This window comes from Cyprinodon variegatus, unplaced genomic scaffold (assembly GCF_000732505.1).
Source record: "Cyprinodon variegatus isolate N-32 unplaced genomic scaffold, C_variegatus-1.0 Scaffold47, whole genome shotgun sequence".
Taxonomy (NCBI): domain Eukaryota; kingdom Metazoa; phylum Chordata; class Actinopteri; order Cyprinodontiformes; family Cyprinodontidae; genus Cyprinodon; species Cyprinodon variegatus.
In genome coordinates, this window is record NW_015150500.1 from 1662828 (window position 1) to 1688847 (window position 26020).

Sequence of the window (26020 nt, forward strand, 5' to 3'; positions counted from 1 at the left end):
GCGGGTTATTCTGTAAATGTGGGTGCAGGGTGGGGGAGGCTAATCCACAACAGACTCTCATTTCAGAGTCATTTTTGCACAGCGGGCCATTTACATGCAGATGTGTCACTGTTGGCATCGTCAAACTGTTAGGCCTGGAACCAAAGATGGCTTGCATTTTTTTCACTCTTTTTATTTTCTTGGCAACCCCTCTGCAGTGTTTCTAACTTAAACCACTTTTTATTTGGTAGACAGCATGTGACGAAGTCTTCTGTCGGTATCAAATTTGAAGCCGTCACAGAGCTCAGAACCTCCCCATATTCAGACACGAATACAGAGAGGCGGTGTGAACATCTCTGGCATCAACAATACCTCTATGATCATTAAAGCTAAATTGGCTAAATTAATTGCCAGTTCAGGAGGCTTTAGTTGCATCTTATTGGATTATTCATGTCTCTGTGTGTCTGCAGTGTGGTTTGGGAAATCTAGAATTCTGTTTTTCTTTATTTTTCTCTTCAAGTATGACCAAACAGCCTTTAATCACAACTAATGCAAAAAAATAAATAAATTCAATAAGCTATTACCCAGGCATTGATCTTTTTTATCACCCAAACATTTGCATTAGAAAAAAGAAAGTCAGTAAGATGGCTCTCATTTTACTGAGGTGAAGGAGCTGTAGATACTGGTGCCTGGATTTATTGAGTTTGGCAGCTCTTTAACACTTTAACGCTCCTCAGAATGTGTCCAATCAATGCTCCCACCCCCTCCTGACGTGTTTGCTGCTGAAGAGTCACGCCGTTCGCTTATCTGATGTCATTGTAAATCACTCAGAAGGAGGGTAGGTCAGGGGGGATAACGCTGCCACGCTTGCACACACACCAAACTAAGCGAGTCTGGTATGGTGCATAACATAGCACTGTAAAGAACGTCCCTCCAGTGTGTCTGCATCTTAAATAGAGATTTATAATAGAAGATGGGCTGTGACCTTTCACTTCTAATGTAGCGTAAAATGAGCTTCAGATTTACCAGAAGCGTGTCAGGAATAAGCTTCATTAACCAGAAAGGAAACAGTGATGATGCCAGTATTAATCCTCACAGCTGAGACATTATTGCATAGCTGTCTGATTATAGGTTTAGATTAAACTAATATATTTACTGCCTGGTTTAATTGTTCTTTTAAATACATAATAATTAAGCTTCTAAATAAAGCAAACATTTGGTATTCTAGTTCTCATTAGTAAGACAGCTATAAGATTTTAGATAAAAGGAGATGATGTGTTTGGTTATTGCAAAATAAAATTCAATAGCTAGATATTTAGACAGTATGTCGTTTCCTACCAATTCCAGATGTTTAAAGGAAATGAAAAAATAGAATATTGTTAAGGACTTGAATATTTTTATGGTCCTTTTAGAAAGGGCAACTCATATAGATGCATTTTACATGGGATCTGATCTTCAAAGATTCCAAATAAGGGGCGCTAATACTGCATGTGTAATTTTGCTTGCAATGTGCAATAAGTGGGGATGTTATACGTGATCTACAAAGATTGCTGTGCAAATCTTAACAAGTGAAAACCTGTTTGGTTCCAACTTGTTTAAATGAGCAGGTTGTGTGTTCTGTAGTCAAGGTATATTATATATGTGGAGTTAAACCTTTGAGCCCAATTCCACAGTACATACTTCAAAACCATACCGTTACATTTAGGTTCTGCTGAAAAAGATTCTGTATCAAAAGTTATTTCCTACGTTCCTCGTTCAGTAGCAGTTATGTCCCAAGATAGCTTGGATGCTTTAACTCAAAGTGTTGCTTTAAATTTGAAGTGGACGTGGCTGACTTACGGACTTGTTAGTTAAGTCTCAATGGGCACAGTTTGCACAAAAATATGAGTTTTTCTCTGTCTCGGTCTTCCTTTGTTAGTTTATAAAACTCTGCCAATTACTCTGCAAACCTGGCCTCAGAAAGACCAGTAGATGAGTCTGAAACACCCAGATTAGTACTAGCAGTAAACATGTTGGTCTGTCATGCTCTTTGCCATTATAAGTTCCATAAAACCTGATGTTAGCCAATGACAAGTGCCCTTATTAATTGAACTCGAATGTGAGCCGCATGTGCCACTCATAGGGTGAACGTTGCTCTTGTTAACGTTCATTACTTCAAAACTGGTCTGTTCAGTTCACCTTTCAGTAAAAATATAAACGTATTCAATGAACACCGTTTATTGAACCCGATTTGTTTATATCGATTTGTTTAAATCTACAAAAGGACAAAACTATCCTGACTGGCTTGCTGATGACGACTGATCTGTATTGTTGTAATATTTGACATTTTAAAAGATTTTATTCCTACACTAGAGAACAGATGGTAAAGGACAGAAAGGTTTAACATTATAATAAATGTGCATCATGATGAAACAAACGATAAATCCGCCACACTTTACAGAAGAAAAGCTACAAAGCAAAGTCTACCTTCACATGCCTGAATAATGAAAACATGATTGAAATGGTCAGACAATATCCAATATCGAATCACCTACTTGCCTTTATGGCTCTGCAAATCTGGGCAGATTTTATTTTTGTAATTATTGTTATTATTTTTTAAAGGCCTATTTTGTGCAACATTAGTTATTTTAGCACATCGAAACGTGTGTTTTTGAACAATCTGGGACCATGTAGAGAAAATGCTGTTCTGGGCTAGAAACTGCAGATAAAATGTGAAACATTGAGCAAATTTTTGTAATCTTGGATTTGATTTCCTCTTAACACAAAAGTTGATGTTTCAGAGAGGTCTGTCTGGACAGTGTAGCATTGTACAGTAATGTTGCCAAAAAGGACATTAGAGCATTTTTTTGGTTTGAAGCATAAGTTCTCTCTGGGCCAGGCATGTCCAAAGTCCGTCCTCTAGGGCAGCTGCCCTACAGGTTACTACAAAGATGAAAATCAGCAAAGCTGATTTTGACAATTGCAGTTCGGCAAAAGCCTGTTAATAAGCTAACAATGGAAATCAGCTGTGCTGAAGCAGGGAAACAGTAAAAACTTGTAGGAGAGAAGCCCTCGAGGGCCAACTTTGGACATGCCAGCTCTAGGTAATCTGACCCTCTCACACAATCAAAACATGCATGTTGGGTAACCAATACAAAGTTTATGTGGTTGAAACAGACACAATCATTGATTGTGTATACTGTACACTATCAATGATTTAGGCATTTAGTTAGATTAGATTAAATTTAAGCATTTAGTTATTCATGTCCATATCTTATGAAAATTTAAACCACCAGGGAAAGCAAAGCTTTATCTTCTGTTAACAAAGTACCAGTTTTTTTTCAGTAAACCAAATAAAAGCTGCCAATCATTTATCAAAAAATGGTGGAGATAAACAATTCTAAGTATCTACGATAACCATGGAAAATGTTACGCTTTTTTTATTTGGCTGATTATCTTCTAAATGAACAAAAATGAGCAGCTGTGAAACAAGGAGAGATGAAGATAAATGAAAACCAAATTACTACTGGAGTGATCGGGTGAATGAGTGATCCAGAGGCAGGCAGAGTCTGTGAACATGAAATAGAAACAGAAAATGCTGGAAGAGAGAAATAGAAAGAGGGGAAAGTAGAGAGAGCACTATGAAGGTAGAATTTAAGCAAAAAGTGATATCTGCAGCGCCAGAGCTGCAAGGCTTAAGAAGCTTAGCCCTCCTGCCCATCACAGTAGACACCTCAATAGCAGGCATTCACTGCCACTGAGCTACTGCTCAGTGAGCAAGGTGCACATAGAGAGGAGAGATGTGGGTGGGAAGTGGTGCCCAATGCTGGTAAATCATGGTGCAGATGATGGAGTGGTTTAAGAATCAAGTGGTGAAGTAGGGTCTCCTTTTAAACTCTTCTGTAAAGCTAAAAAGAGAGTTCTACTTTGAATTTATTGTAATTTATGTTTTAATATTTCAATAAAGCCTCAATTGAAAAGGAAGTCATATGAGACCTCAACATGGATGGATGGATGGAAAATGTTTGCTTTGTAAATGTCTTATGTGTTGTTTTTTCATCATCTACAACAGGAAGTGTAAACCGACCGGCGCCGGTCCCTGCCTTCCTCAGGAATCCATCTGTCCTCCCACCCCCACTGGACATGAAACCCTTTCTCCAGTTTCCCCTGGAGTCTCCTCACCCGGCCAGCATCGGCCTCTTCCACAACTTTAATGCAGTGAGTTCTCTTTCAGCATCTGTGGCTTTCCTTTAAATCACAACCACTAAGGTGAGAAATGTATCATAACGTGAGGAGAATTTATAGCTGACTGTTACTTCACACAAATCAAAACAACAATAGGGATGCTGGGTCAGAAAACAGTCTTTGTGAATCCTGTAACACTATATAACCATGTAGATCAATGATTATAAACTGGACAGAAAATTATTTCAGTATTAAAGAGTGCATTTGTTTTTTTTTTCCTACCTTACTAAATCACAGCCTAAATAAGCACAAACCTGCACAATGTGAAATTTATTTATGAGAGGAAAAAAGAGTCAAGTATTTATAAAAAAAAAAAAACCCAACAACATTTGGACACATTGTGAATGTGCAAAGGCCATGACTTAATTCATTTATATTTATGATATGGGCTTTTGGTCCTACTGCATTTATTTTATTAAAGGTTCAGAGCACATCAGTTCTAGACTGGATGTGACTGTGTTTTAAAGAACTTCATTTCTGACTTCAGATCTGTTTTTATAAATGCAGAATTTTTTTTTGTTTTCCTTTCTTTTTGAAAGTGGGGAGACTTCCTAGACACAGTTTGTCAGTTGTGTGTTGCTCTTTGGACTCACTTTACAATGTTCCTTTTCAATGGTCTCTTTTCATATTTAATTTAAAAATGACTTAAGCAAACTTTACAAAAGGCTCTCTGAGAATCACCTGTTACTAGCCTCACCGAGTTATAGAGTGCTCCAGTCTTTGGTGTGGCTACATCTTGTTTTATGTATCGTAGTTTCTATAATATTTTCATTAAAAATCCTTAACTTTTTCTATTTTAAGACCAACCCCTGACCACATGGTAATTAGATGGACCAAAGGCACAGCTCTGCTTCCTTCATATTTTTTATATATTTGTAAACTGACCAAGTCAAATGTGGGACATTGTTTTAATTTGTGAGACGGCAGGACAGAAGTAAAAAATGTTGGACTGTCCCACATAAATCAGGACATGTGGTAAAGCTTAATTCAATTCAATTCAGTTTACTAATATAGCACAAATTCACAACACATGTAATCTCAAGGCACTTTACAGTTTCTATCTAAGGAAAACCAATTGAACCATTGACTCAAATGCAATCCCCGACACTAAGCATGCTTGTAGCAACAGTGGAGAGGTAACATTCCCTTTTAACAGGGAGAAACCTCCAGCAGAACCAGGCTCAGTGTGAGCAGCCATCTGCTGAGGCCGACTGGGGTTCAAGGAGACAGAAGCAGAGATACAAAAAGCAACTGTAGAAGGCGGCCCCATCCAGGAAACACACAGCCAGGAAGACGAGCTCCAAGGCCAGCTCCCATGTCAAAGGATGAAGAGAGCACAACCAGCCAGTCACAGTCAGAGAAACAGGACTACACTGAAAAATAGGCCAATCTCGAACATCTATAAACATAGGTGTTGATCAAAGCAGCGGGCCTGATATTTCTCTCCAGGATGATGTCACAGCCAAAGAGGAACAGAGGAGGCAAAGCTACTATGAGAAAAAAACATACTGTAGTAGCAAGCAAGCTTAACAGGAACTGTTTTGGAAGTCAGGGTTTGGATGTGGGAATGATGCCACATCCCAATTTTAGCACATGGTACATGCAGGCTGGAATTTTATTCTCTCGATTTTATATTTTAATCACAAAAATAAACTAGCCTCAGTATGCATACCTGTGATTCAGTGTGATAGAAACATCAAAAGTCCTGGCAAACAGCAGTTATCACTGTGTTTATGTATATCCATAAAGAAAATATATTGTTGTAAAGACATATTTTTTTCGTTTTTCTGAAAAAAATAACCTACGATCTCTGATTTTGCTTTTATAGAACATAAAACAATTACTAATCCATTAGTAATATAATACATAGTTTAATTAATACATGTTAAGATATGTTGTTCATAATCTGAACAAAAAGATATTGAACTACAGATGCCTGCGAATTGAACTTTGAGGAGCTCCACATGTAATTTTCCTTCAGACAAATTTATAACTATAAGTGAAACAAAGTACAGTAGTCCAATCTGCTTCATAGGCTGTGAACCACTTTGGCAGAATAACATACAAAACCAGCTGATTTTCTACTAATTTCTAATCTATTAATCAACTCAATTAATAATAGCCAACTTCATTAAATTTGAGCAAAACCACAAAAACCATATAAATATGTGAAACTAAGACAGCAACAATAAAGGACAGAAATATTGATACACTCAAGTTATCAACAACTTAGCAGGAAAAAAAAAATCTGGGATCCAACGGTTAAAATTGAAAGACTTGCCCAGAAGTGTGTTAGCTTACCTGTGCTTGTTAATTTGTCTTTCAGAGACAAATGTCTATTTTCTATCAGCCATAATTAGACAGGTGTAAAAGATATTAATTCCTACCCATGTGGTTATTTCAGAGTGATACTTCCCGACAGTAAAATGTTCCCCTGAAAGACAGTTATTGCTTGAAACATTCCTTTGTCCCTCTGCACTTAGGTTAAAAAAAGAACACAGACAGTCCCCTTTTGTCTGTTTTCTTCACTTGAGAGCAAACATCAGGATGGTAGTAGGTTTCACTGCTATGTCCATTGTTGTGTTTGTTTTATTTATACCAACATACATTTTTTCCCACTGGGACAATGAAGCCCTTCTGGTATTATGGTGCATTTCATCATCTAAAATGATGGCATGACAGCTGTTTGTTTATTCAGTGCTACCATAATTGAAAAGACTCACAGCCAAGCGGTTTGCAGCAATAAAATGAGCTACAGCTAATCAATTGAATAAGAGGCACAGCCCAAGTTCTCCATAGTCAGCATTTTTCTGTGGCTCCTTCTCAGTTCAAGATTGGGTTTCATGTGGAGGTCAGACTGGTCACAAGCCAGGATGCAAAAACACGGTGCCAGTGTTCTCATCTGCATGCACCCCTGCAAAGCTTCATGATTCATTCATCTACATGTAAAACATTCAGTCCTATCTTATACAGCGAAGCATCTTAATTCAAACGACTCTGTTTTTGCAAAGGAAAGATTAACACATTTGTAAAATTTTGTTGTAAGTTTAAAACGGATGGCCTCATCCATGTATGTAAATGGAATAACCACTGAGAGTTTTAACTTTAGAGGGTGCAGGAAATAAAATAAGGTTGTAAAGTACAAACTGGTAAAAACAATAACTCTCAATAATATTGATTATGTTTGCAGACCTTTGTTTAAAAAAATGTTTATATAAAATATGATTTATATATGTATAATGTCAAACTAAAGCACATTTATTTTTTGTATTGCATATCTTATTGTAATGTTTACACTTCTGTAAGCACCATGCACCATGTTTTGTAAATTTAAAAATAATTCAGAAAACAATTCTATAAACACATTTGTAAATAGATTAATGCTGCTTCTCTGCATTTAAATGTGTACATATTATCCATCACTGCCTAAACATCTCTGGTTGGATGTGATCTGCATTCCTTTGCTTGTATTTGTGATAGGTGCAATGATAACAAAGTTGAATCTAACATAATCTAATTGTCAGTTGACCGGTATCCCTGTTGGAACACTTGATCATGATCTCTGATAAAGTACCATCCTATTTAGTTTGCTTCAATGTTAAAGATAACCTTCGGTTGACATTAGGAAACAGGTCAGTATAACTTAACACTATATTTTACCTTTTATACAGAGAGAGCCTAAACATTGTAATGTTCTTTTAAAGGGATTATCAATTTCATTCTACAAGAATAAGTATCTTAACCTCAAGATGATGAGAGCAGTCTCTTATTTCAAGTTTACGCCATAGAAATGCATTTTTAAGATTTAACAGTGGGTGACGTTGGCACTGGAGCCACAAAAAGTGAAAAAAGTTAGTTGGTGTTCAGTTGGTGCAATGGCTATCACTGTTTTTATGGATACATGATGGACAATCTGTAGTTCAAAACATTCTTTATATAGTTTAGTCACACATCATAATAATGATTCAACAATAAAAACAGCCTCTTTGGGATTTGTTAATCTTTTGTCATAAAATGCTGGTTACTGCTGCCATCAACATCCTTGTTTATAGATGTTGGAGCTTGGCCTGTTTTTCAGTGTAGTGGAGCTGGATGACAGTTACTTTTTGTATCCCAGCTTCTTTCTGTATGTGTGCTTCTTTCCCCTATAACCCCAGTCAGCCACAGCAGATGGCCGCTCACACTGAGCCTGTTTCTGCTGGAGGTTTCTTCCTGTTACACAGGAGTTTTTCTCTCCACTGTCACTACAAGCATGCTTGGTGTGAGGGATTGCTGAAGAGTCAAACAGCTGGTTTTTCCTTGGATTGACTTTGAACTTTGAACCAGTCTGACATATAATCATGTTAAACATTCCCTATAAAGTGCCTAAAGATGACATGTGTGAATTGGCGCTATGTTAATAAACTGAAATAAATTGAACATAAAAAGGGCATTTCCATTTACCTTTTTGTACTAAAACCACTTTAATGATCTTTTTGAAGAGTATAAAACAATAGATCTTTTTTTAAAGGACCTAAAAGATAATACATCCTTCAATTCCAGTGCATTTCTCTTTGAAAGCAGCTGTTTGAGTTGTGTATGTAGGGGTTGCTAATATATCCTTTGATTGCTACTAATGTGTTTAAGCATTGATTCTATAACTTCTTTTAATACAGTAAGGCCCTGTTTAAGCACTTTTCTGTAACTATTGGTGTAGTATAGTTTCAAAAAAGCAGACTGATTTCCGTTTGATGCATTCTTAAAAACCAAATTATTCTGAACTGGGTTCTAGGACAGAGAGGGGAGTAGAGAAAAAAGGTGAAAGTTTCGATCACCTAAAATGCAGACTGGGGATGACTAAATGTCTAAGGTAATGAAACAGTAATATCAGTTTTAGATATAAAATTTTGAATTTATAACAATTAAGGCTTAGTGATTAAAGTAATTACAAAGAAATGAAACATTATATATGGCAAAACTCCTAGGGATACAAAAGAAAGAGAACATTGTATAGTGCAGGTGCAACAAAAGCTCCAGTGTATTAGGGACTGAAAGAGGAGACAGGGAGTAGATAAAATAAGTTAATGAGGTCGTAACAGTGGGGATAGATGAACAGATGGAGATCCTGATGAGAACAGGTGGCCAAAGAAATGCAGAAAAGAGATGCAACACTAGAAAAATCAATCAGATCACTGACAAAATACAGAAACAGAATGTATTTTAAGCAGTCTTCACTTGATAAACATGGATGAAAACATAAATACTGCAGCATTATCACTCAATATAGAAGGGAGCAAATCATAAGTCTTTAGCCTACATGGAAAAAACTAACTGCAAGATGGTAACTAAAAATACACACCAGTATAATTGCATCATGCCCACCATGAAAAAGAGTGGTGGCAGCATCAGGTTGTGAGGAACTCGTATTTCAGCAGGTGGAGAAAAGCCCAGTCAGTGTTACTGAGATGATGAAGGATAAATTTTAATTTGCAGCAAAATATGTGAAAAGTTTCACCTTTCAGTAAGACAGTGATACTAAGCATGTTCTATAGAACATATTTGAGTGACCCAGTCAAAGCCCAGACTTAAATCTAACTGTGAATCTACAGTAAAAATTGCTCTTTACAGATATTTACCATTCAGTCCGGCTGTGCTTAAGTTATTTAGCAAAATAGGCTTATGAGCCAATATTTAAAAATTATTATCATGAAGGAATGGAATGCAAATCATAACAATTGTTTGTCACAAAATATTTAGAAAAGATCCACCATTTTCTATCTATTTTATAATTACTACTACTACTATACTACTTTTATTGAACTTTCAAAAACATCCCTTAAAGATTTTGGGATGCTTTCAGTCCATTTTTTCAATGGACTGAAGGTGTCGTTGCTCCCAAAGTTTTGGCACAGAGCCAAACACATCTAGGTTTGTTACATGCTTTAGCATGAAAAATACTCCATAATCTGGTGAGACTACCAGCTCTATCAACTACTGTTTTTTTTAAAACACTTATGTGTCCATTTTCCCTCTGTTTGATACCAGCAATGGTGGCAATAACCATTATACTTAGCTCCTATCAGAAAAAGCTTTAAGCATTGAGCAAAGGTTAGCATCATTCTAAAAAAAAAAAAAAATGCAGGTCCCTAAATGTGTTCAAGATTTCCTGTGGCTTTCTGAAGCTTCGTGGTGTTAAAGATCTTATATAGCAACATGCTTTCAGTTGAACCGGAGATGGAAGGCTGAGTAAAACCACAGTGTACTCTTGGCTGTTTAACCAAGGCAACACCCAGCTCTGTGGTTTTCTAAACCCCACAAACAGGTCAGGGAGCCCAAACAAGTCAACTGTAACTGCCTAAAAAAGAATGGTAGGAAAACACCCTTAAATTAAAACTATAGGCCCCATGTATGTGCTTGATATGGAAATGACTGACTTAGAAGATCTAATTTGTAGTTTTAGTTCAATGTTTATAATATAGAAAATGAAAATAAAATGTGCATGTCTTTACTTTATCATTCTCTTCTTCTTTTCAAACCACTGTTGACTTGTTTATTTTTATTCATTTATTCTTTTCTAACTGTATATTTATTCTAAACCCAATGTCAAGGCTATACTCTATTTTCAATGTCGTTTAATTATATTTCACGGAACAATTTCTTTATGAGTGGTAAAGTGAATTAATAAATATAAGAACTAAATATTACCAAGTATGCAGTGAAGATATGCAGTCATATGCAGGTCATATGCAGGTCATAGTAATTCCAAAAAAAGTAAAAAAAAAACAAACAAAAAAACAATGGACTATGTTTTCCAAGTTTTAAGACGCTTTGCTTCCGATCCAAACAGATTTCTCAATTCAAAATGTCTGGACGTAACCTTTTTTTGAAATATAACCAAGAACTATTTGATATAGGGATCTATAATTGGCACTTTCTGTCCTTAATATTAGTTAAAGGAATTAAATTTCATCCAAGAACCATGAACCCTGCAACTGAGGCGACATATCCACTTTCAGTTCTCACACTTTTAAGCATCTCCCAGCTATCCTCCTCGTCCACTGCTTCCCATGTCACTCATCTATTCTCATTCAGCCAAACTTTTATATAGTTTATCAGAAGGCACACATTTCTTTTGCCGAGTTTCTTTCATGAGATTTCTGGTTTCTCTCAACAGATGGACCCTGTCCAGAAGGCCGTGATGACCCACACCTTCGGACCACCTATTGTGAAGACAAAGAGGCCAATTATCTCCTGCAACGTTTGTCAAATACGCTTCAATTCAGAGGTATGATAGCTTTAGCTGCTTACAGACATTCACAAAACTATGCAGACTTTTTTTTTTTATTTTACAACTACAATCATCACAATAAGACCCAAACCTTTGGTGAATTTTACAAGGACCTTTTTTCTGACAGACCAAAACAGAAAACTGCCTAAAAGTTGAAAGATAAAAAAAAACATTTATTTTTTGGCAGTATAATCTGGAATAAATAGAACAACATGTAATTGTACTCAGATTTCCTTGAACAAAATCTTTTAAAATCTATTTTTTGTTTTCAAGTCTCTGAATGATCTCGCTGGCTCATCTTTACTTAGGTTTGCATGCTCTCAGGTTGGCTAACAAGAACATTTTTGACTGTTAAAGAGACATTTTATAATTCTAAAAGGAGCAGTGTGCCTGCTGAATTGGCTCCTAAAACGTGGACTGAGCTGTTGCTTATGGATGGGGAGGGTCTTCTAATTTTTAAAGACTTGCCACATCTCATGTACTTGATACAGTGTTGTCACATTATTCTTTGATCTAACCCGGTTTGTTGTAGCCCTTACTGTGTGATCATGTTTTTTGTTATATACTGACAAGAGAACACCTTGGTAGCAGATATTTATGCAAGCTTCACAAAACTGAAAAAAAACAATAAACAATATAAATAAAATAATTTATGATGCTGCCACCACAACGTTCTACCTCATGAATACATGATACTGTGTAATATAGACGATATTTTGTGTTTAGCCCACAAAGCCTAATTTTGGTTTTATCTGACCAGAACACTGTCTTCCACATGTTTGTTTGTCCTCTAGAGCAGGAATTCCCAACCTCGGTCCTATAAGGCCCGCTGTCCTGCAGGTTTTAGAGGTTTCCTTGCTCCAGCACAGCTGATTTTAATTGAAAGCTAATTAACAGGCTTTTGGTCTACTGCAATCATTATAATCAGCTGTGCTAAAGCAGGGAAACCTCTAAAACCTGCAGGACCGCGGGCCTCAAGGACCGAGGTTGGGGATGCCTGCTCTTGAGTGATGAGGTAAATTGTGAAACCTTGAGATAAAAGCTTAAAGGTACAGTTGAGGATTTTTGCATTTTTAAAAAAGACCCGCCCTCTCACTTAAAAAAAAAGTACATAACCCTGTACCCGCTCTTGAGAGGAAATGCCTATTAAACGTGTGCAAGAGCATGCAAGAGTCCATTTTGCAAACTCTGTTTAAACGTTGCTGTTCGCATTGATCATACAAGCTTACTTTCCAAAAGAAGATTTGCAATTTACCACAATGTTAGACTCACCACCAGTAAGTGAAAATGGGGACAAGCACGTAGGACGGCCTTATGTAAACATATCACCAGAATGATTGACAATTAGGAGGAGCACTTATTTTGATGACCCACTCAGAAAAAGAACATCATTCCACTATACCTTTAATTTAAAATTCATTTAAGAAGAATTTTCCCATATGAAACAACAATATAAAAATATCGATAGTGAAGATGTTAAAACATCATGTGCGGAGGATGATCCAAGGTGCATAAGCCCTGGGAAGACCTTTTTTAAAAGGGGAGCTACAAAGAGAATATTTGTGAATTGACCCACAGGTGGCGTATAAGGAATGCCATAAAAATGTTGGCTTACATGTAGACCTTTTTTCAAAGCTCTGCTGCACTAGAGCTTTGCTGATTTGAATCTTGACCTAAAGAGTAGATTCTCTAGATCCATGTAGATCGTTGACTGACAGCACAGCTGAGAAATGGAAAGTCTTTCTCAGCTCTAATTTTAGGTTGTTGTGACAGGGCAGGTATATGGGTAGAAATTCCTGCTTCCTTAACTTACACTGCTGTGTCTCTGAGAACTTTATCTTTGACTGACCAGTGTTAACAGAGTGTATTTTTTCTTTTTCTTTACGTTGAGTGGAAAAACTTTATATATCAAGAGAGGTAAAAAATGAATTGGTAATGTATCCATAGTTTATCCAATCAGGTTGCACTTCATGTCAGGAAAAAGTTTATTTGCAGATCTTTGAATATGAAGTGCTTTCGATGGACTGTAGATTTATGAGCCTTGGTTAGCAGCAGGGGTAAGAGCCACAGCTTGTCCGCTCAGTCACCCCGGTGCTGATCAAGCATGTTCCCTGCCTTTCACATTTGACAGGCAGAGGCTTTGCTAACATGGGGCTGAGAGTATGAAACTAAAGAGGCCTGAAGACATGAAACATTAGATGAATTATTTGTGTGTCCCCATTAAGGAGACAGCAGTGTTAACTGAAGAGCAAAAGCAAACAACTCATATTGCAAAGTTCCAAAAACCGCTGGTTAAAATGAGTGACATGAGCTGAGTTTGCTGTCGGGTTCCTAATTGGAGCGATGTTAGCGATCACATGTAAAAACGGAAAGTAAAAAGTTCTAAACTGCTGTTCATTGCATTAATAAAAACTTGTTTTGGTCATAAATGTGTTGACTAACAAAGCATGTCTACTTAAGGTGTTTAAGGTTTATATATTTAAAGGTAAAGGCAGCAGAAATTTTAACTACAGTAACTTATTAGGGTTTTTCATTTAGATATAATTTTTAAAAATGTCATACAGTAGAGGTTTATAAAAAAAATTGTTTCCTAACCAGTTAAGTCAAACAGAGAACCCATTAATTCAGCATAACATGGTGTTGCACCTTAAAAGGTTTATTAAAAAAATGTGAATGTGAGCGAACTGGAAATGTGCTGCTGATAAGTTGAACAAACTGATGGCCCTAAAAGCAAATACAGTGCAAACAAACATGATGATAAAGCAAGTCACTGAAGTGCTGCATATAATGTTTGTAGCTAAAGCAAATTTTCAGCTCCTGTGCTCAGTTGCACTTTTATATTAGATAGAATTTACAAAATATGCTTCTTCAAATTAGAAGACTAAAAACATCAAATTGTAAAATATGCATCTCATACACAATGCTTACTTATAATAATTAAAAATAAGTGCAGCTTTGGTATCCAGTTTTTAACTGGTAGTGGAGATTTTAAAATCAACTACTGTCTTGATGTCAGTTGTTAACGGGTTTCAGACCTTCAGTTTCAGTTTATTTATATAGCGCCAAGTCACAACGCATGCCATCTCAAGGCACTTTACAATTAAACCAGATCATATAGTCATATTGATTATAATTATAATTATTATTAAGTAGAGAATTAACTGAGAAGGCTGTTAGGTTCAAAGATGTAGGTTTGTAAAAGAAGGACTGAATACACAGTAAGGGATTTTCAACAACAGCTTCTGCAGGAGCGGAAAGAGCCCAACCTAACTTCCAGCTCTTTTTTCGACTCCCCTCCTGCAGCCGTCTTTCATTAACAGAACATAACACATGGTTGCAAAACAGTTTTGTTCTGACAGAACAATTGATCAGTTCATAAGACGTGAGGCTCCACCACCTGAATCACAAGGCAGGGTGGTCTCCTGACTGAATCACAAGACAGAGTGGAGCATCTCCTTGCTTCAATGCTTATATGTACATGCATTCATTTTATAATCATCATTGAATAAACCTAACAAAGGCCATTTCTCATAGGTTTGTCCTGCAGTTTACAGTCATGGTTTGCAGAGCTTTGGTAAACCTGATGCTGCTTTTCCCCTAACAAATATACTCAGTTGTTCATGTGCTGAATGATTAATTCATTTGTGAATTAGTTTAAGGAGACAAGGATTACTAAACTATCAAAATTTATTATTTTTATACTTCTCAAAGGTGTTAGAGTGGTGATACCATATTGGCTTTTTATCCATAATTTTGTTGCTGGGTCGTATGATAAGTCCATGTGTTTAGTTGCAGTAGGAACAGGTTGTGCCCATGCTGTCATGCAGTATGATATATGAGAAAACACCATAGCATGCATGTATAGCGGTGCTGCTTCGTTTGGTATGTAGCTTGAAGTAGTTGAGATTATTATTCTTTATATGCTTTTAAATTTAATTTGAGTTACATTTTTCAAATAATTTAACTTATTTAAATTCTGTGACTGGAAACATTTCTTCATTTTTTTATTCAATATTAAATCTCTGTTTCACTCTAAGCTCTTTTGATGGAGAAGCACATTAAGACTGTTATTGAGAGATTTAAAAATAATGCCTTTTGGATGAGGCACTGTTGGATGTCAGACATACTGGTTGGTAGAGAGTACAACTGCAGCCTGCTCAGGTGACTTAGCAGTTACATAAATAAACACATCATCTGCACAGAGCTGACAACCACAACCTGAGCAGTGCAAAGGTAAACAACAATGGGCCAGGTTTAGAGCCATGAGGAATGCCCATATTTATGTTCAAGAGTGCAGATATGTCTTAATCTACTTTAACACACTATATGCTAGAGTGCGTATTACATGCAAACAACAGGCAAAGACAGTCAAAGTCATGAGTGGAGTTAGAGGCTGGTAAGAATCTGTAAAGGTCAAGACAAGCACAGGAACACAGGGAGGAAGTCATGACACACAAACACCCCAATGAACCTCATGCATGCAACAGGACAGTCTGGTGAAAACTGGCTGTTATGTTTTTTATCTAAAGGTTTTACACCAAAACATATTACTAGAGGACCATGGCTTAAAGAGATTGATGTATGTAAAGGACATGGATAGGCATTTAAAATATGTAAGGTTCAGTCCAGCCCTCTCTTTAAGTGGACATTAAGTTTAACTCCCTCTCTGCAGACCTGTGTGCTCTCAAATGATTTACAAGTGTGGTGTACTTGACAGCAGAGGATTTTTATTTACTCCAGCATGTTTATATTTACATTCTCAACACCTTTGAGTTCACTTAGCACTCATGTAAAAAACTGATCCTTGAGGAGGGGTTCTCTGCTCTCAATGGCTGTCTATGAAGTGTTTTGCCAGAGCACCTGTTGGTTCACCCGGATTTTGTAAAGCTGCAAGAATCATCCGCTCTACTGCAACTCATCACCTTCTTCCACTGTAACCTGAGTAACTGAGAGCCTAAAGGACTGTGGACATTCTTAAATAATGAACAGATGCTCTGCTTTCAGTGCAGTTCTTGGCTTACTCACTGTTGCTGGGGTTTGCAACAGTTTAATTGCAGGTAAGCAGTTTACTTTTTATCAGAACATCGTCTGGCTATTTGATACTTATGCCCAAATATCATATTTTCTTAGTTAAAAAAAGTGTCCACGTTGCTTTGTAGGGAAAGAGTAAAATTTTAGCCCACTTTTTCATATTGGCATTCTGACATTTACCATAGCAACACGTTAGCCATATTTCGATGACCGTAACTTTCAGTGACTGTAGCTAAAAAATCTTTAAACCACAACTTTCACAAAGAATTAATGAAAGCACACAAATACACACACAGGGTTCACCACAAATAGTTCTTTAATTATCTTATTAGGCAAGAATTCAGTAACAGTACCCTGAACTCACTGCCGAGCATTTTTAAATCCCCGGTGCTTTGGTTTGTTAGGTCTTTAAGCTGCTGTGCTCAGAAAACCAATTACCTTTTCTGTCTTCTGTCACCAGTGTTGAAGAAATCAGTGCCAAAGTTTGGGAATAAAACTCATCTTCACTCCCCAGGAACCTTTACATGTGTTCTTTGCTACCTTGTAATTGTTTTTTTTTTCTTATCATAACATTTTATGTATTACTTATAAATAAACATATAAGTAAATATTTGTGTTTATTTATTTATTCATGTTCTTAGCCCACACATCATATTAAACAATGGTGCAAGGAAGAAACAAAGCTGATTGGCCTGTACATGTGTTCCACCCCTATTAATAGTTGAAGCAAGATAAGTTTTTGCTAGTTGATAAATGAACATGGAATGAGTGAAACAATAAAAAGGAGCAAAAGTGTGGACAGTATTAACAGTTAACTAACAAAAAAACTGAGCAAAATGGACAGGGAGATATAAGCAATAACTAAAAAAACAAAGGAAACAAGATTGCTAATAAGAAAATGTTTTATAAAAATAACAATAAAAAAAGACAATGTAAGAATTTGAGACAAAAGAACTAAAATATACATATACGAGGGAGGTTCATTAGCAGATTAAAAAAACATTTTTTAGCTGCTGAGTACATAGAAAGATATGGGTCTTAATGAAACAGGTAATTCAGACCAAATCCTATAACCTCTAAGACATATTCTGATGGTAAGATGTGCAGGAAATGGGTAATCATAAAGTGGGATTATCAGTGAATGATGAATGGTTATTGGAAGTTAAAAATTATAGTTGTAAAACTGTTTTTTTATGCTCTTCAGTGTGTATTAATCAAAAACATTTGTGTGTAGATGTCTAGCAGAAGCTGGTGGTATTGGTTATAATTAGCTGCAAAGTGAAAGAGGTCAGTTGCTGAAGTGCAGCTATTGAGAGGCAGGTGTTTTACCCACATGTGTTGTAATTATAATACTGCAATTTATTGCAGGCCACAGAGGACAGATTAGCCTGCTAGTGTTGAGCTCAGCTCTGCTGCAAGGTTGACGTCACAGTGTGCTGCATTAGCCAGAGTGACTGCTGCTGTGCCACCTCTCTCATCCCTTGCCTTCTCCTCTTGGTCCTCTCAGGCTACCATGATTCCCTGTCTGCTATATAACATTTTAATTTCCCTCATCAATTTTTATTTTACTTTTTTTTCAGTTTTTTCTCATTGTGTTCCATCTCCATGTCTCCTGATCTCATGCTTCTCTCTACCCCCTCTTCCTGTCGCTGCTGCTCGACTTTAGCACAGTAGATTTGGCTCCTCAGTCTCCTCTATCTGCTTTCTGCTCCTTTGTCGTTTCATAGATAAAACATCAAAGAACATCCTGCTTAGGATAGAAAGGGATTTTAGGAACATTTGCTCACTCCTTTTTTCCTTAAATCCCTTTTCTTTTTCCTCAGTCATTTAAATTTTGCTTTGTGCGACTCTGCTGTGACACTTCACAGGCAATTCAGCTTAGTATGCTATAAAAGAACTGCAGTTGTTAATGTTTAAAATCAATCGGCATTGTAAATAAGGACAGCAATTATGAGAATAAATCAAAATGTAATTACATTACTTTCTGACAACCAAATATTAAAAGTTCACTGTTAACATATCTTTTATATATGTATATATCTCACAGAGAAATTTGGGCATAATTCAGATAATTCCTGTTAACTAGTGTAAAAGATCCTGATATAATTTTTATTGTTACATGGGTTTTTTGGTTCAAAATTGACTCAGTGTTAGAATAAAATCTGCTATATTCTCCTATTTAGCTTGATTTTGATCTGTCAGTATCACATTAACAGGCAAATTTTAATGACCCTATTTTTAGATTTGAAAAATACTTGTATCCATCAATCCATTTTCCAACACACTTTATCCCAGCTGGGGTCGCAAGGGCTGGTGGTGTCTATCTCCAGCAGATGCGGAGGATAAGTTCATCTGAGTCACAAGCCTTAGAAATCGCAGGTTAAAAGCAGCTCAGATTAGAGACCAGGTCAATGCCACACAGAGTTCTAGCAGCTGACACATCTCTTGAGAGGAGACTGTGTGAATCAGGTCTTCATGGTAAAATAGCTGCTAGGAAACCGCTGCTAAGGACAGACAAAAAGCAGAAGAGACTTGCTTGGGCTAAAGAACACAGCGAATTAACATTAGACCAGTGGAAATCTGTGCTTTGGTCTGATGAGTCCAGATTTAAGATCTTTGGTTCCAATCATCGTGTCTTTGTGCGACGGAGAAAAGGTGAATGGATGAACTCTACATGCCTGGTTCCCACTGTGGAGCATGGAGGAGGAGGTCTGATGGTGTGGGGGTGCTTTGCTTGTGACACTGTTGGGGATTTCAACAGCCATATATATATAGTTGTGTCTGAATGTAAAGAACCATCATATTAGTTTTGGTCTGAAAATTGGGAGAAAATTCTGTTCCCCACTCTTTTAAATATAGGGGAGCAGAAGCTCAACTTGCTAAGGTGTTTTGATGCTCTTATTTCAAAAAGCAGTAAGCTGATTAAAGAAACTTGAATCTAATTAATAAGTGTCAGGATCATATTTGACCCCAATAATTGTACTTTGGTGGATATTAGTGGGACCTGGGGTTTTCTTCTAGCAGTATAAATGCAGGGAGAAAATAATATTGGGAATTTCTTCCCTTTTAGTATTTGCATGTTAATCTGCAAGCCTTCATAAAGGCTACAGGCAACAGAAGCCGGAGGAGTGGAGTTACACTAGCAGAGCTATATCTGTCATCGCCTATCAGGATACAGGCTATATGAGTAACACTGGCAGTTAATACCTCAGACTACTTCCTCAGAGGTATCTTGGACACATCGCATTTGTCCTTCCTTAGAACCCCAAGATGTACCTTTGACATGCTTTATTTGGATCCCATAGCTGTGTAATGGATATAATAAGAAACATGCATACATGTAGTCAGGGTGTGGAGGTTGTACTATTGCTGCCACGTGACAGCAGTAATACAAACTAATCTAATAAGGGTTAAGTTAACACAATGTAAACCCTGCTTTATACCTTTGGCCAAAACATTGGTACTTTGTGATTTAATCAAAAGTTCACTTAAAGTTTATTGGACATTAAATTAAGCTTCCCTTATTCATTTGCATTCTGTCTACCCTGTTAACATTGTTAGGATGGCGTTATGCCAGGACACAGCAGGCAAGAACCATGGTACTTTTTCAACAAATTGTCAGCAACAAAAGATAATTATGCATAGCACATGAGCACAATTATATCACAACAGTGGAGGAAAACAACCTGTAATTTTACCAAGAAACATCATCTTCTCAAAATTCTAAATTCATGGGTAAAGTAGTGCATATCCATGTGTGTCTTTGTGTGATTTTAATTAATCCTTCTCTGTCAATTGGAGAAAATAAATCATTTGAAAGAAAGAGTGACCTTTCTAAAAATGTCAGTCTAATTAAGAATACAAAGATTTTAACCTTCAAACATTTATTAAGAAAGACAAAACAAATCCTTCTTAAAACTACAGTACTTTATAACCATCACTCCTGCCAAAACAAATATATAGGTTGTTTACATTCCAGCTGTTATATGTAAATAATCTGATGTTGATTTTTTTATGCACAAATATACATTCACATTTTGTGATTATTATTGTTTTTTTTAATACTTTACTTGATTGCAGGTTTCTTTTAACACGAGAATGCTTTTTAGAATTAATGCATGGTGTTATTTTCAAGTTTCATTACAAAACTTGCCCTTATTGTATAGTATCTTAGTATCTGTAGTATTCTTTGTTTTTGATAGATTTACCCTTGTGTGAATCAGGCTTCAATGCAGCTAATAAAGTGGAACTTTCCCTAATAAAGGAAATAGAGGACACTTCATTTTTTATTTTCTATTTAGACGCCATAAACTTTTCATATTTTTACCTGTGTTGAGCTAATCTTCTTTAGTGTCCCTTTCTTTTCTCTTCTGTTTCCTTCTATGTCCTTTTCATCAGCAGATGACAGCCAACTGCCACTTGCAAACCCATTTTAGATAATCCCACACTCAATAATCATCATCAACTCCCCACTGCGGTTTGGTGGCAGAGGAGGACATAAAAATTCAGAGGCTAATCCTCTCTGACAGCCTCATCAGCACATCATACCAGCAAACCATTTGCTCAGGCTTTTCCTTCAGCAGAGGGACCAACAAACTGGGGGGAAATTCAGTGCCTGCAATGGACAGAAAGAGTTCACAGTTGCATGTTCAGATCACCTCCCTCTAAATCCAAGCCAAATACTGATTATATTTAGGTCAAATCAGATTTGTTTTTTTGTTTTTTTTTTAATGCATTACATTTTTAAGGTACCAGGTACTTTGATTCACTTTCTTGAATTACCTGTGGATTTGATAAATTTTAAGGACATGTTTTGATTCTTAAATTGGATTATTGTCTCTATTCATTTGTTCTATATTAGATTTAAAATGAGTGCCTCAGACAAAGATAACATTTTAATTTTTTTAATCGTCTGGTGATAATACATTAAACTGCTAATTAATTATGATATGAGGAATTAAAGCTTTAAAAAAAAAAACCCAAGGAACATCTTAGTTTTAGCAGCTGCCCGCCTTTTTTGTTGTGTCCTGTAGGTTTTTATATATTTTTTCAGCTTTACCAACTGTAACATGACACTGTTTATATTCCACTACTATATTGCTCTGTATGCAATCTTGGTGAGTCATTTGTCTGATAACATTTTCCTATGTTTTATTATTTCCTACTCATAATTTTGAATGTTTAATATTTTTTTAACTTTTGTGTTGTTTTATTTTTATCCATTCTGGTTTGTCTGTGGTTTATTTATTTTATTGTTCTCATAGAAATATGCTTTAATCATCACTATATCTGAAAAACCTAAACTTTTGCATTTCCACTGTTCCTTATTTTCTACAATTGACTAACAATTATTTTCTTTTGTTATTGATATAATTTCTCTATTTAGTTATTTTTGTCAGTGTATTGTTTGTCGCCGGTGCTTCTGTGTTTGTCCTAAAGCACTTTGTGTTTCACAGACTGTTAAAAAGTTCTCTGTAAATACATTTCTGATATATTTCTTTGAAACTGACTGATCTACTAATGTAAAGAGTATGCATTTACAGCTAAACCTGCATACAGCCGAAGCCTTTAAAATGTGACTATAGAGTGATGGAGGACACCCCCTTAGTTTTCCCACAACCATTGCAGGTGTTAAGTGTAATCAAAAAAATATTTACGGTCTGTAAGAGAAAAGATTATCAGCCTTTTCTGTCAATTGAACCACAGCATCATATGTTCAATTTTTGCTGTTTTTGAAGCCAAAACTTTTTAAAAACTTGATATACATTAATACCAGTATCTGATGATGTCAAAATGATTGTCAAAAAAAGAAAAACGGAGCAAACATATCATATTTATTTAAGGTGATCTTGCCATGTTTATTTTATTTTTTGTCCAGAGTCAAGCAGAGGCCCATTATAAAGGGAATCGCCATGCTCGAAGGGTGAAGGGCATCGAGACATCTAAGACATCACGTGTACAAGACGGAGATAAACAGCAGCCTCTGCCTCCAACCTCACCCCTCCCACCAGGCATCCCACCATCCAGCCTGATGCCTGATTCTAACCCCAACAAACAGGGTGAGCATTGTCAGATGAGAGTTTTCACGTACGAACAACCTGGTCCAAAATCTCCAAAGCTCTTGTTCATAATGACAAAAAGTAATAAAACAAAAATAAGAGATTTTGTGTCAGTTGGATTTAAGAAAAAAGCTTGAATTCTTACTTGGTTTATAGTTAGAAGATGCTTTTTTTCTGTTTCATTTTACATACACACCTGTCATAGAGAGATTTGGGTAGACAATGACTCCAGGAAACAAGTATCATCATGTAAACATATTCTGTCACAATGGGTTGATCAGGCTGTCTGTTTGCACATCCAGATGGAGTCTTACTGCAGCCTGTTTGACCTCAGGGAAAAAGCACAACTGCTGAAAGCGTTGCCTGATTTTTTTATACCATAATTAAACCAATGATGATTTTCAAGTATTCATTTACTGACCAGAAATAATTCTGATGCCTACAGATGATTCTCAGTCTTGTCCCAGCCTGAAGGAGTCTCCCTTAAACCCCAACGACCTCCCATCAACTCCAATCAACTCAGCAGATGTAGAGTCATCTGTCGGCACACCTTTTCCATCCTCTCCCTCCTCTTCAGCAGCCCTCAGTAGCTCTTCGGGAGACCCAGCAGCAGCTGCTCTACCTGACACCCCCTCCCCTGCACCGAGCCAATCTTCAGGAGAGTCAGAGGAGGAGAAAGCCAAGAAGCTTCTCTACTGCTCTCTCTGCAAAGTAGCAGTTAATTCCCTCTCACAGCTGGAGGCACATAACAAAGGTTGGACCAATCTGCAGAAGCTTCACTACACCACATAAACATCTTAAACTCTTTAAATTATACCTTCACAGTCCCAATTTACTTAGTTAATTGGAATATAGGTTCTAAAGAGGCCTGCTAGTTAGGTTAAATGTGCCTTTTAATAATAACGGATTGATGTGGGTACCAACTATGCTTTTCATTGAGCCCCTATTCTTGTATGAAAAATGATTTTATAGGTCTGATTTTAATCTGGATTGTTTTGTAAGCAAATAAGACATGAAAAAAGCCAACCCATTTAATGCATTTCACCTGGTGAAATTAGTTACTGAAATAACTAAACTTTTCAATGATACGCAAATGTATTAAATATGACTTATTATCATTTCTAATCTCACAGACTTTAGTGCATAAAAAAATCTCACATCTCTAAAGCCTGAAAAGTGACATCTCAACCCTTTGAGGTTCTGCTCATTTCACATGTAGCCCATGAGGTTTTCCCGGCTATAATGAAAACGCAAATTAACATTCTAACACTTGAAGGACTTTTAGTCTCATGAGCCTAAAAAATGATTGTTGGAGACAAACCTTGTAATGTCCCATAAAAAGGGGGAAACAAGGACAGATGGTATGCAATGCAAAACACATTGTTTCCATTCTTGTGACATAGTGTAAGTTCTAGGTTTTGTTTGTTAAAAAATAAATCTCAGAAGCATTTTATTGGGTTAAGTGAAGAAATTTTGGTCAGGCACAATAGTGACAAATGTTTTACGTTTCTACTTAAAATTATTTACATTCCTGATAACGGTGTCTCAAAATAAATTGATGTTTTGTATGTATTCTTTGAGGACTAATCCCAGGGATCTGTTTCATGAAGCAGGTTTAACAAAGTCAGATTTAAACCCTTAACTCTAAATTGATCTAGCCTAAATTCAGGAACTCTGAATTTTTGGTTGTACAACAGCTGCTATGAATTAGTTCAATCAACTCCAAGAAGAACCACTCAGAGTTTAGCACACGCGTAGCAAATATGAAAAGCCATTATCAGTGGAGAACCGATTCACGAGTCAGCATGACAACAGGTAACAGGAAGTGCCTATTTCACCCCATCATTGTTAACATAATGCAAATCCTAACCGGTAATATCAGGAATATGGAGATCTGAAATGAATTTATAGACATCCAGAATGTTAATTCTAAATGTAAAGAATGTCATTTTGTTTGAAATGGTCATTTAGACAAAGAAAAATGTTTTTTCAGATACCAGGAATACGTATTCATCAAAACTAGTACATATCAAGCTGGCTTGCCATAGTCTGTTGTTGCTGCACATTACAGGATTGTTTCTTGAATGGTAGTAAATCAATGTATCTATTTAGGTGAAATCTTTTGGCAGCAGGTGAATATAAACTATAATGAATATTATGTTAAGCAAGCCAAAAACGAGTAATCTCATACCCTGCACTGAGTTGTAGAATCATCTCCTAATAAATATTAAATTCCCTGTGAAAAAATGCAGATCATTCTTTGACAAGATTCTCGTCAAACGGACATGCAGTGTTTGTTTTTAAAACCTAATGTATATATGTATATATATATCTATATATAGATGTACATATACATAAATATATATATATATATATATATATATATATATATATATTATGCACAAAACTATGACAAAAATCGTACTAAATCAGGGAACAAAACAGGATTATTGGCTGTAAGGAGAACGGAGACAGAGGACACTGAGTTTACTGAAGAAAACCTTCTCCCAACCAGGTTGGGGAAACTCTCTTTGTTAAACGAAAGTATCCCCGTTTCCCTGTTTTCAGGTTTGAAAAACTTAGGTTTTGGTAAACCTGCTCCCCAAGGTGTTAGGGTTCTGCCCTTTGTTGTGTAACTTTTTAGTTTCATTAAAATTTTATGTCTTTTTAGTTTTAGTTTTCTGGCAGTGTTGTGTTTTTAGGGACAAAAAGAAAGACATTATCAATTAATCAAATGTTGCTGAACATGTTGATCAATTCTAGGTAGAAATTGTAGAATTTAACTCCATTGTTTGAGGTGCAAATTAATGTGCACCTGCAATATTGATTTGATATTCCCCTCACTCACTAAATGAACATAACAGATCTTTCAGTAAGCTGCAATTAAAGGTATATTTATTTGAGGACTTTTGAGTGAGCTGCTGTAAGGAATTCTAACTTCTCTGACATTATTATGCAAAACCAGGTGATTCTTGCCCCCAAAAAGAATAAAAAATAAGATAAAATTATGCTGGTCCTCTGCTGTTCTCAGGAACCAAACATAAAACAATCCTGGAAGCTCGAAGTGGACTGGGACCCATTAAAGCGTATCCACGTTTGGGTCCTAAACCCAGCCCTGAGCAGGGAGGCGAGCTCTCCTCTGATCCAAACACTCAGGAACGCACCTTCCACTGTGAGATATGCAATGTCAGAGTCAACTCTGAGCTGCAGCTTAAACAGGTAAAAATATGCAGTGAAGCCCAATGCAGAAATTGCTTGCCATAACCTTATACTTGTTGCTCTTCCTTTTATGCTACAGCATATATCGAGCAGAAGGCATCGAGATGGGGTTGCAGGTAAACCTAATCCTCTTCTCAGTCGGCACAAGAAGCGCACAGACTTTATGGTAGGTGTTTGCCCCCCCCCCCCCCACAAAAAAAAAAAAAAGAAGGATAATTTTAAGATTGTGAACAGCCTGAAC

The 26020-nt window shown here is 36.5% G+C and overlaps 1 protein-coding gene across 3 annotated transcripts in view; it reads left to right on the top strand.

Annotated features, from left to right (window-relative positions):
- Window positions 1–26020, top strand: part of LOC107082137 (zinc finger protein 385A-like) — a 43675-nt gene that overhangs the window by 16653 nt on the left and 1002 nt on the right. For 2 of the 3 annotated variants that reach the window (XM_015370651.1, XM_015370653.1), the window contains exons 2-7: window positions 4031–4176; window positions 11357–11467; window positions 22380–22560; window positions 23006–23314; window positions 25592–25779; window positions 25859–25945. In XM_015370651.1, the coding sequence (XP_015226137.1) occupies window positions 4031–4176; window positions 11357–11467; window positions 22380–22560; window positions 23006–23314; window positions 25592–25779; window positions 25859–25945 (1022 nt within the window). Of the gene's footprint in view, window positions 1–4030; window positions 4228–11356; window positions 11468–22379; window positions 22561–23005; window positions 23315–25591; window positions 25780–25858; window positions 25946–26020 lie in introns of those variants that run through there. The other variant, XM_015370654.1, reaches the window with a different exon arrangement.